This window comes from Lepisosteus oculatus, chromosome 10 (genome assembly GCF_040954835.1).
Source record: "Lepisosteus oculatus isolate fLepOcu1 chromosome 10, fLepOcu1.hap2, whole genome shotgun sequence".
Taxonomy (NCBI): domain Eukaryota; kingdom Metazoa; phylum Chordata; class Actinopteri; order Semionotiformes; family Lepisosteidae; genus Lepisosteus; species Lepisosteus oculatus.
In genome coordinates, this window is record NC_090705.1 from 29,346,074 (window position 1) to 29,358,549 (window position 12,476).

At 34.6% G+C, this 12,476-nt stretch overlaps 1 protein-coding gene across 7 annotated transcripts in view; it reads right to left on the reverse strand.

The window, feature by feature from the left end:
- Positions 1-12,476, reverse strand: part of tbc1d5 (TBC1 domain family, member 5) — a 212,981-nt gene that overhangs the window by 80,114 nt on the left and 120,391 nt on the right. For all 7 annotated transcript variants that reach the window (XM_015357494.2, XM_015357495.2, XM_069195066.1 and 4 more), the window contains 4 exons: positions 12,344-12,452; positions 3,072-3,161; positions 2,916-2,990; positions 751-818 (listed from right to left, as the gene is read on the reverse strand). In XM_015357494.2, coding sequence (XP_015212980.2) covers positions 751-818; positions 2,916-2,990; positions 3,072-3,161; positions 12,344-12,452 — 342 coding nt within the window. The remainder of the gene's footprint in view (positions 1-750; positions 819-2,915; positions 2,991-3,071; positions 3,162-12,343; positions 12,453-12,476) is intronic.

The following is a 12,476-nucleotide window of genomic DNA, read 5'->3' on the forward strand; positions in this document are numbered from 1 at the left end:
GCCAGGCATGATGAGACATTTTGTGTACTGCAACCTGACTATGGTATCCCACTCTGTGAAACTCTTGATAAAATGTTTTTGATAAAACTGGCAGCTTGTGTCCCAGGTTGAAATTTGCTGTCTATTGAACTGCAGTTGCTGACCTGTCTTTAACTGGACTTTGAATTAATGCACTGATATTATGATCCTGTTCTCATTCACCCACTTTTGCCCTTTGCTGATGATATTTTTTCCATGTGGTTTCATGCTGACATCACCTTGAACACAGCTGCTCGTGTTAAGCGGTCTTGGTGACTGAAGCTCCTACCAGATGTGTCCCAACAACCAACTCTCATTGAAGTCAATCAAGGAAATCGAGCTCATTCTTGCAGTCATGTATAATTACAGGCAACCAGGTCTGTCCAGCATTTTTCATGAGCAACACCTATCTGGAAGTCCTTCCTTCCAATATACTAGCCGTCCTGCATTTACACTGGTGCTCAGATTTTAGTCCACTACATACTGTATATACATTTTTCTTCTTCTGTACATTAAATTTTAGTCATTAATTAAACTGGATTTTTTTAATTTAAGAACCTTACAACAACACACAACTATAATCAAAAAGCTTATAGATGATAAACTAATTTTCTCACTTAATGGACTTAGGTACATAACATTGTACTTACTACAATTTTTTTTTAAATACTCCTACACAATTTTTCTCAGGTCAAGGTAACTGCAGTAGCAACACTGTAATTTTGCACTTACGTTCTCATAACATCTTGTTGAATCATTCCCCTTAGTTCTTTATCTTGGAAAAATTTGTTCCAAAGGCTCTGAAATGTTTTAATGAAGAAATTGAAACAATAAAAATATAAAATCTTTCATTTTTATTACTTACACAAGCAACAACACTGCACAGAAAATGCTAACTATGAATGTATAAATAACATATTTACTTCATACTTAAAATAATACTTCATACTTGAAATAACAGGTTTTACACTAAAACAATATTTTACTTTGGCTTCTACCAAAGCCACAATAGAGAATCAATATAATTAGATGTGAAAGTATTAAAAAATAGTAACTTTCTATTAAAATGTGAAAAATTACTTTCTTAAATATGGAACTATTAATATACTGGATCCTATACGCATTTTGATACCATTTGTTCAAGTACTTGTTGAATCCACTACCTATAGCAAGTAATGAACATGATGTAAAAGAATGAAATGAAGCAACACATTTTCTTCACAAATTAATTAATTATGCAGTTCAAGTCAATTAACCTGTACAATGTAATGAGAGGCTGTGGCATGCCTGCAAATAATGGTTAGAAGTTCACATTCCCTTTTCTCCACCTTCCTAATATGAAATGACAAAGAGCACAGGTACAAGTGTGGTACGAAATGCATGTTCCCATGATTGCACTGCAAAAAGTAATGTGTGAATACATAAAATGCACAAACATACATCAGATCTAATCAGAATGCAATGAATATGGTCTTGGGAATGATACTGACAGAAATAGTACAACAAAGTTGGTAGCGAACTCGGGGTTCATGTATTCACCAGAACTATTCAAGAGGTGATATTAGCTAAAGGATGTATTCGTAAGCAACCCAAACGTAACCAACCACATGTAATGTCCCAACATCAAGATTGCCGAAAGGGATTGTTTCTGTACAATAATATCTATGACTGATTTAACTTGGATATTATAGAAGAACCTAACCTAATTACAGTTGTCCCTATAAAAGCAACATCATAACTTAGCATCAAGCCCGTAAATGATTTCTGCACCCAATCAAGAGAATGGGATATATATCAGACAGGAGAAGGCAGCAAGCTTGTGAAAAGTTGCAGAAGTTACCGTTTTGCTAAGGGGACCCTACATTGCTAATGTAACCATATCCCTGCAGTTTCTAGCCAAATGAGTTGATTGTGTACTACTTTTTGGCAAAGTTGGGTAGTGATATGACTCAGCGCCAAAGTAATGACATGTGATTCATATTGTTCAACCTGCATCCCAGGCAAAGTTCTTTACAGGTAAGAGCAAAGTGGCACTGGAAGTCCAAGAGGTGGCAATTCCTGAGAAATTCCATTTCCATTTCATTTAATTAAAATAAAGCAAACGGATGCAGTGTGAAAAAACACCAAGCATTGGAATCTGTATAATAAAACTTTATTACTACATCTGCAGTAGATCAATCATGTGGGTTGACAACTTTAGGAGTCTAGTGTCACCACTATCAACATCAATACACTGCACTAAAAGGTGTGCTCCACCCTCAGTTACTGCAAAACCAAAGTTAATGTCATTCCGTAAACTTTTGGCAAAGCAATGTGTGGCAATTTCCATCCTACTTGTGTCTGGGAAGCATAGTGTACTGCTAGTGTATTAACCCAATCAATCATCTGAGGAAATGGGCGGTTAAATGCAGACTTCAACATCTACCGTCAAGTAATATTGCCAAACAAAACGGAACGTTTTTTGTCAGAAACAATAATGATGAAACAATATCATAACTCGTGAATTAGTGGGATCTAGGTTTGCTCTGAATTGTTTCATTATACATTGGGCAGATACAAATGCAGTGTCATTACACTGGCTGAAACAGTAATTTATAATCCTTACACTTTCTAAATTGTTAAGAAATTTTGAATTGTTGTGAGAAAAGCAGATGATTTAAGAAGACATGGGCCTAAATGTCTTGATGCATATGTTTTCATGACAAATACAGTATGATTAATTAAAATCATATTCTAAAAACCTTCTTACATTCACTGTTTTCAACTTTCACACCTTTATTAGAAATGCATATTCCCTCACAGAAGAAAACATCCTTTTTTAATTTTCTTTGAGACTTTCCTGATGCAAAAAACAACTGTAAGTAAAAACCACAAACCACAAGAGATTTCACACTCACCCCCTCATCCTGAGACAGCGGATTATTTACAACCAAGTCTTGCTGTCCAGCAGCTTTTCGTGGATTGGTTATGTGCTAGCATAAGATAAAGGCAATCAGTTATTGTGCAATAAAAATAACGAGTAAATACTACCTTTCTTGTCGTTTCATACTTACTGTCTCTTTAATTTTTTCATACTGTGCTCTTAGCTCCTTTGTCTTGTTAATCCATTGACTTTTGTCTTCAGGAAGAACATCGAGATAAAGCTGTCAACAATAAAATAAAAATAAAATTCTCTACACATATGAACACAACTGCTGGTTTGAAATTCACTGGTAATGTCTGGTTCTAAAACATATTCTTCCTGAAAGCTTTTTTAAAATGGTTCCCAGAAATTTTGTACCTTTTGTTGCAACAATTTCTATAGAATGTTAATTGGCTAAATTTACCAAGTCCACATACAAAGAACTAATAATTGTGGGCTGTTTTTATTAACATTCTATGAAGTGCAGTACTCTATTTCCCAAAACTAAAGAATGCAACAAACATTCTCATACCTCTCCATTTCGTGACTACATACTTTGTAAACCAACATTTATGTCCTGCTTAGACACTTTAGGGTTCTATCATTATAGATGTACAGGTCCACCAATTCATAATGCTCTGTTAAAATTTTCGAAAATTATTTAAACTGCGACACTTATCATTCATTCCATTCCATTCCATTATCAGTCTTCCATTTCTCCCTAAACATTTTAAGCATGAAGTTTTATGAAACGGTACCCAAATATGGGATTGCTGTATGGAATTAATTTTAATTTTAAAAAATTATTTAACACGAAAATTAAGCTGTTTACATCTTCTGCCTGAGAACAGTCACCCGTTGCTACCCAATGCAGAAACACAGCCACTAACTAGCAAACCTAGCCAACATGATAAAGAAATAAATGATTATTTTATTTCTTTTGCACATTTAGTTGAATATTTCCATCAATTGTACAAGCACTTGGAAACTGTCCGATCCCTAGTTCTTTTATGCTGCGGGCATTCTCCTGGTCTAGCGCCGATCTGTGTCTTCTAGGATATAATGCCAGCGAACTCTTGTTTTTATGTCCACTATAACAGACAATCTCCTTTGCTTTTAACCTAGCGTCTAACCCCTCTGATTGGAGAAAAAAGACGTGCTGGTTTGCTATACATACTGTATCAGGAAGATGATTTCTTTCTATTCGAAATGTGTATTTTAAAAGTTTAAGAAGTAAAAACCTTATAGCGTACACAGATTTCTAAACTGATCAGGATCGTTATCTTTGTCTTATCCATAATACTGTTCACCGCTCTGTCCAGCAAATTAATAATAAACTTTATTTTATATAGCATTTTAAACGAATAAGTAATTAGATTGCTCATAAACCTAATCGCTTTTGCAACATAAACACAGCGTGATTGCTCTCTGAAAATGCCTTTTCTTTTTATTTAGGCTCAGATTTCAACTATAGATCATTTTATTATAAACTTTCTTGGAAAAATGTATTTTATGTAAACCATGTTTGCTATTAATTCATTTAGGGCTAGAATATGTTCATTGTCTTCCAATCGAGTCGAGTTGACATTAGAAGCTTGCCACGCCCGGACTGATACACCAACGCATTAGCATGTTAAAGCGATTTCATTGAGGAGTCTAGCTTTCTTAACTAGTAAGTACTGAACTTCCTTGGTTTTGGAGGGGGAGGTGTCTTTCGCAGGAAATCTCGCCCCCTTCTACTTTGAAAATACCTGTGAAACTGGTTTAATTCGTCACAGCCAGCACTCCCGCAGAGAGGGGGGTTGTACTCGTTAATGTCTTAGCGGAACATCATTATATCTCATTTTTTATTTCTATTAAAAAATCGTTTGCCCAGCTTAACACTATTGCTGTTGTTTTTATGTAAAGCGCTTTGAGGAGCACAGCTTTCTCACCACTTATATTACTTTTTGATACCATCCTTACACAAAGCAGAAACTTCTTGCATTTTCCAATGACATACAAGATGAAAGATTACAGATTTTAATCGTCTTTTTTCTGAACCAGGGAAAATCTGATCATGTTTCTCTATAACAATAATAAAAAAACCTTATTTTACATATCACCTTTAAAAGTGGCATCTCAAAGCAATACAGTAGATGTAAACCACAGATTACAAAGTAAATACCCAGACAAACGCAAACGCGTTTTTAATAAAATGCTTTTATTCATTCAGCAGAGAGAGAGCGTTAAACCTGGGCGTAACAGCTGTTCCTTTTTCTGATCACTCGCTCTCCGGATAAACGTCTCACCTGTCCTGTTCTTTGTTTTGTTTTGATTATGCCTGCTGCGATCCACTCCTGCCCTCACACCTAAAGAAGACTATTTTAAATTTCTTTGCGCGGTCCATTGTGCAATTAACCCTTGTATGTGCTGTCCTTAAGGTGATATCACATAAAGGTGATATGTAAAATAATGTTTTTATTATTGTTATAGAGAAACATGATTAGATTTTCCCCGGTTCAGAAAAAAAAATCTAAAGTATACTAGTTTGTCACTAGTATACTTTTAATACATTCCTTGTTGTGCTCTAGAGGATCTTTGTGATATTTCGAGCTCTGGTTGAATGATAAGTGTCGCAGTTTAAATAAATTTTATAGTTGGAAATTATGGAACGCTCCCTTAAAAGCAAGGGAGTTTTTATGTCCATTGCAGTTTTTTTGCAACATGAATATAATTATATCATTATTAATTTCTTTAGATATGCGATTCCACATTATATTCCCTTTTAATCAAATTCTAAAAGTATGCTTGTTGACTCCGGTATCACGTTAAAGACTTCGATGCTTAAAATGTTTAGGGAGAAATGGAATACTGGTGTGTATGTTTTCTTTAAAGTACGGAGACCAGCCATATACTGTATGTTTAAGTTCCAAAATTAATATCGTTTATGGCCTTCACACGCATTGCAGTGCTCAGGCACTAAGATTTCCCTTCAGTGTAAAATTCCATATAAATATTCAATACTTAAACGGGCACAGTTAAGACATTAAATATACATATACATACTGTATACTGTACAGTTTGCATACGGTAATATGTTTATGTTCCTAAATCAATCTCTTTTATGAGCATGTGAAAGGCATGGTGAATCGATTCTAAAATATTACTGTACTTTGCATGATTGGAAACAAATGCGTGATTGTGAAATACTGTGGTGTTACTTTTACAAAGACAGTCAATGAAAAAAATAATGTGGACCAGGGCAATACTCTGAGTTTACAGCTTGTCCAAGGTAATTCATTATTAATACTATTAGTAATATCTTCGTTAAAGACTTTGATGGTGACAGCTCAAACATGAGAGGTTGAGCTTTATTAGCTCCACCTTGCGGAAATTATTTTGCTTGCGGTATTATAGGAGAATTATTTACGGTAACTAGTGGTATTTACCGGTAACTCGCGGTAGACTGTGTAAAGCACACCGGAAAATAATGCAGTATCACCCGCGCATTTTGAATGGCTGCATCTGTATATCTGGATGAATTACTGTAAGTGATGTTATTATGATTAAGGTTCTGAATTCTTCATGTTAAACAAAGGAGGGAAGAAGGGTTTTTACAATTGCCAGGAAGCGGACTACAGCTTATCAATATGTTGAAACCACACCGTAACAGTGAAGACAGAAGGGTTGCAAGGGTTGTAAACTGAAGAGTTACAGAGCAGACACTTCGGGTCTCATCTTTTCAGTTTGGCATTTAACCTTTATAGCGATTCTTTTGGTTATATTTCTTACATAGCCGCATACGTAGAAACAGTTTGCTATTAAAGCTTGTTGCAAATACGATGTGCCTCTTTCACTGGTTTAGAACATCTATATTTTGTACACATTTCAGCAACGAGTCATTTAACTTTAAATTTGTATCAAGAAAAATATTACATACTATATATATCAATATTATAATATTATATATTAAAAAAATCAAACGTTTGTTTGGATGAGAGAAAAAGGTACAGTATATTTTGGGAAGTAATGTACTGATTGCAAAGAAACTGATTTTGACAAACGTTAAAGAGCGGATTTTGCATGAGGAATTTAAAATCTGTCTGCCTGACTGTACTGAAGTTTATTTCATGGAACTGTTCAAACACCTATGGAGAAACCCGATATATATTTAAGGTCTGCTTCTTTCACGGTTTTGTTATGCAAAATATCTTTGCACTTGCGATTATTATTATATATATTTTTAAAAAAACACTAATATCGACACAGGTGCTGCTGCTGTCTCTAGCTTCTCAGTAATTTAAACTGCTCTGAACTCTGCCACAGGCGCCCCTTTGAATTTTTAACACTTTTATCAACTTTGTCTGTCCAGGGTGGGGTCCCCAGTATAACGCTACGTGAATGTTTTCCATCCCCATCCCCCAGGTGAAACCCTCTATTCTACATAACAAACAGTGGGTGTAACACTCCTCGCCTTTGTGACAAATAAGATGTTTGTTAAAGAGGTATGGAGCTGCGTTACATGAAGTGGCTGCAATGGAATACATAAAAGTTCATTCCAAGCTGGAAAGAAAAAATAACTCAATGTGTCTCTTCTATAACACTTCAGCTTACAGATCGTCCAAGATATTATTAATAATATCTTCCATATCGCATTCAAATTTGAATGTTTTAACAAGTGTAAATCCATCAGTCTATCTATTTTCTAACTGCCTTATCAAGGACAGATAGCAATCTCACCTACACTATTTGGCTACATTTTTTACGATTTTGACAGACTTCAGAATGCTTCAACTGATGATTGTAACAAAAATGTAACATAATGTGTACTGTGGTGAAAGAGCTACTGAGCACAGAATATCTTTCTACCTGTGAAAAGCTTTGCATATTTAGCTTATTCTTATTTGTGTAAAAACAGTAAATACCGAGGGAGTTTCAAAAATTAAAGAGAGATCACTCTCTTTAATTTTTGAAACACCCTGTCTCCAAAAATATATGTTTAATAAGAAATTTAAGGTTGAGAAAACAGTGACAAATCACCCCAAACAAAATACAATTTAAAAATACAAGCAGGTTGAAATTATCAGTTGTTATTAATAAATAATTTCACTTTGAACAAGTAAAACTCATGCCCTAAGCAGGATTCGAACCTCTGCTTCCAGCATGTGGGTCATACTCCAAAGCCATTATGTCAATGTGCCACTCGGCATCTTAAGTTGTAGCTGAAAAGGGCAGGCAAAATGTTGGAATATGGTAATACTTTGAGCTATATAAATATATTGGATCCTTAAATTAATATAATTTTAAAATTCTTTAGAAAGATAATTCCATATTATATTCCCTATTAAGTGGATTATAAAAATGACACTTTTTTTACTACGATATCGAGCTGAAGTATTCATAGAAAAGGTTAAAACATTATAGCTTTTTATAAAATATACAAACTTAAAATAGTCAGAACGAACACGTTAAAACTTTTCCAAAATAACCACAGTAAGTGATCGAGTAACTGACTTTGATGCATAAAATGTTTATGAAGAAAGTGGAATACTGTTGTGTATTTTTTATTTAAACTACCACAACCATCCATATACAGATTGTATGATATATTTATATTCCTAAATTAATATTGTTTATGATGTTCAGCGATGTTATGCTCCTCTTTTTTACCATGCATTTTGAATGGCTAGATCTGTACAAAAAAACAGCATTTTATTCCAAACTGAGCACTAACCAGTATTTACAAACATTTAGAAAAAACTACCAAGTTGTTTACTTAAATAAAGTTATATATAAAGTTCTTACAGTAAAAAAATATATCTAGGTGAAAGTGGGGATGTAGATCAAACAGTGAATCGAAAGCTCCCACATCATCATCAAGGATGCAGCCCATGCCTGTTCATGTAAGGACATATAATGTACAAAAGTACATATACTGTGCAAAATGTTCCCTATGTCATTGAAAGTCATATCAACTCCCATTGTTTAGCTGTAAGAGTTAACAAATGGCATTGTTTTTCCTAACGAAACCAAAATATGACAAATAAAAAAAAGGTTGGGACTTGCATAAAAAAGTCAAAAGGATCAGAACTCATTTAGAGCTAACGAAAAATAACGGAGTCACTGTTATTTCATCTGTAAAGTGAATGAAATGTACTTCTTTTCTGAAGAACAATTCCTGCTAATGAATGCAAGCAAGTATCTCGTTGTCTCCAACCAATCTCATCAGATATTTTCCAATTGGTTTTTGGTGGCACAAACATAGCATAAATGAATGAGAGCTGCTGTAGGGCTGAGTAGGGCTGGCATTGCCCAAAAAAGAATGCGCTATAACTCAAGAAAATAAGCTGCATGAACTCTACCTTTTAACAGCAAACACAATCACAAACATAGTACAAATAAATAAGACCAGTTTGGTTCTCCTAGGCTGTTGTAGTGGAGCTAAGTCATGTCCCACCCCGAAAAAAATAAACAAAATATAGCACAGAAATCAAATTAGCACAAATTCGACTTTCAATGGCACAAACTAGCAGAAATATAGTACACATGAATAAGATCGATTCATTTCTCTTGAAGCATTGTAAAGAAGTTACATCTCACTCCCAAAAAAGAAAGTGTTATATCTTATAAATGAAAACAGCATTAACGTTACATTCAATGGCACAGATTGGTACAAACGAACACGATGGGAGTCACTGTTTGTAGAGGAGACAACTTTAACCTCTTGTTGCCATGCTAGATATAATTACAGGCAACCAGGCCTATGATTGCCACCAGCATTTATATACAGTACATGACCCTAAGCACACTGGGATGTTATTTCTTTAATTAATGCATGAATCACAACTGTGTGGTAGCCATTTAAACATATTTGGGGTCCCTAATTTGCCCAGGTGTTTCCACTTTCTTGCACACTGCCTGTCACCATAAACCTAAATCTGACAATTGGTGTTGAGTGTGGATCTTTTTTGCAAACATAAAACATTAAAAGACAAATGTAATAAACTGTGTAAATGATATACAGACAGCTTGTTACATTACAATGGTTTATACTAAACCATTTAATGACATTGAAAAGCCTAAAGGTTTTGTCAGTATCCTGTCAGGTGATCACTCAGGGATTTGTAGCACACCACGTTCCATCTTATTTTTAAAATACCTTTAAACTATTTTAACAGTAAGTCTTAGATTTATCTGAAAAACTGCAAGAACTCTTCAAAAGCTTGACAAGTTATTTTGAAGCTGTAGAAATTAAATCCAGATTCAACGCAGAATCTTTTTCTTTCTGAAAAATAAAACTTCAACAAAGCACATCCTATTTTGTCCAAACATATGTGCGTCGAGTTTTTTTCCCTTTGTGCTTTGTCTAGCAACTGATTTGCTGCCAAGAAAATACTGATGTTGCTAAATGTGACATTGTCCCAATGTTAAAGAAAATCCATTTGATTCTATTAGCTAACATTATAGTGCCTAGAAAAAATAAATACATTTGAAGTGAGGGAAATCCTGCAAACGCATATCGGAAAAATTGAACAGTTTAAAGCTTGGGCAAACTTTTAAGAAAAAAAAACCCTCAATACTGAGTGTTCTGCAACCTTGTCTAATGTGCCAATTTAGTGTGCTATCAATCTACAATAATATTTTTTAATTATTATAATCTGTGAAATGTTGCAGGTTGCAAGTAACACTAAAATTGTTAACTTTGTCTAGGTCTGACAGATAATAGGTAAAGATGAACCATTTTAAATGAAATGAAAAGCCCCATTACCCCTCTAAAGAGGGATTTAATGGTATCAATGAGTTGGGGGTAAAGAGGAAATGGAAAGGCAGGCTTTTTACAGCAGGCCTCACAAACAGAAATGAAAATGCATCCACTTCTTTGCATCCTGGTCGCCGTGCCCTTGAACAGAACCTTGGAACCTGTGCATTCTTTCTGATTGCCAACGGGTCTATGGAGAATATTCTGTATTTGTGAAAGATTATTTTAATTACTTGACGATTTATGCACCATCTGTGAGGGAGTATTTTTTCTCACTTTGGAATAACTATTTTAAATTAATGCAGTTTCCAAGTTTTTTTTAACTAAGCTGAAATCTTTTGGAGTTTCTGTATCTGACAATGCTGTTATAATGGCTTCTCTCTGGACAGATCCTTTTGGACAGGACAGTACAGCACTACCTGAAGACCTCTCAAGGCCTTACATTTTTTAAGTTGCAGTGGCTCTTGTCAACTACAGTACATACTGTTAAACCTAAAGCAGGTATTTCTAAGACCCACATTACTGTAAAATAACATCTATAATTCCATAATTCCATATTCTGTATACTCCCTTTTATTGGACTGATTCTAACCATATACTGTAGAAACACGTATAGTATTTCAACACCAAGGTTAAGAGATACTCACAGATACATGTAAACACAGACCAAGGATGGCCATTGGAGGAGGATGGCCCAAGGAGACCACTGGACCTAGGGATTTTGTTCTAGTTTATTACATTTCATCCTATGTTTAAAATTTTAAAATTTAAAAATCTTATCTGATCTTAAAAATCCACTTTCCTACAAACATTGGAGCCAAATTAGATCTGGTACAAAGGTTAAATGGAGATAGATTAATAAGTCCTTTAGGAATATTCAAGCTATAGATACGGCACACAAAAAAATGCCATTTTCCCAAACCCTAGAAAGAAGTAAAGCCTTACACACATACATTACTGGGCAAATTCAATATGCTAAATTCTTACAAACATATTCAAAATGAAGTAGATAGACAGAAGCAATCAGGACAACAAAAAGCACAGAAACTCTGTACTATAAAGTACACATAAGTTGTAGTAGCTAACTTGCATGCACATCTAAACTGATTAAAAGCAGGTGCAATGTCCTGTGACCCCTTTTATTAAAAAAGCTACCATGTAGCAGGAGTGGTTTATCTGAACATGGAACATGAAACACAGGAAATGTACTCAAGGAATAATAGGAAAAGAATTGTCCAGAAAGAGAAAAAAATAAAAGGCAACTGATTTCAAGTCTTACACTACTTCCAATACAAAGGTCAAATCCTTGCCAACACTTATATTTAAAGGTTGTGCCCCTTTTTAAGTTTTGAACATGTTTTGTCTAAAATCTGAACTTGAACCAGACTCAAGAAACATCAAGATTTATTCATTCATCCATCCATCTCTCCCTCCTTTCACGCTCTCCTATTAAATCCAAGCACAAAAATAATCTGCATGCTCAATAATAATAAATTTGAAATAGGAAGGGAAAAATAAAACATTGGATGGATTTAAAATAAATCTTTTCTGTGCCTTTGTGCCTTATTCTGGCTATGCTGACAACCCATACAAAAAGAGCTACATCACAAATCTGTTGTTTCTATAAATTCAGATTCACAACACACCAAAGCATTTTTCTATGAATATGTTTCCCTTCTTACCTTCCAGCAAACACTGCGGAACCTGCTGCTCCTCAGCTGCCCATTAATCCCCTTCTGTCGGATTCTAGCCAGGTAATTACAGTTTAAAAATAATTCATCCCATTCTTTTCTAGGGAAAAGGGAGAACAAAGAC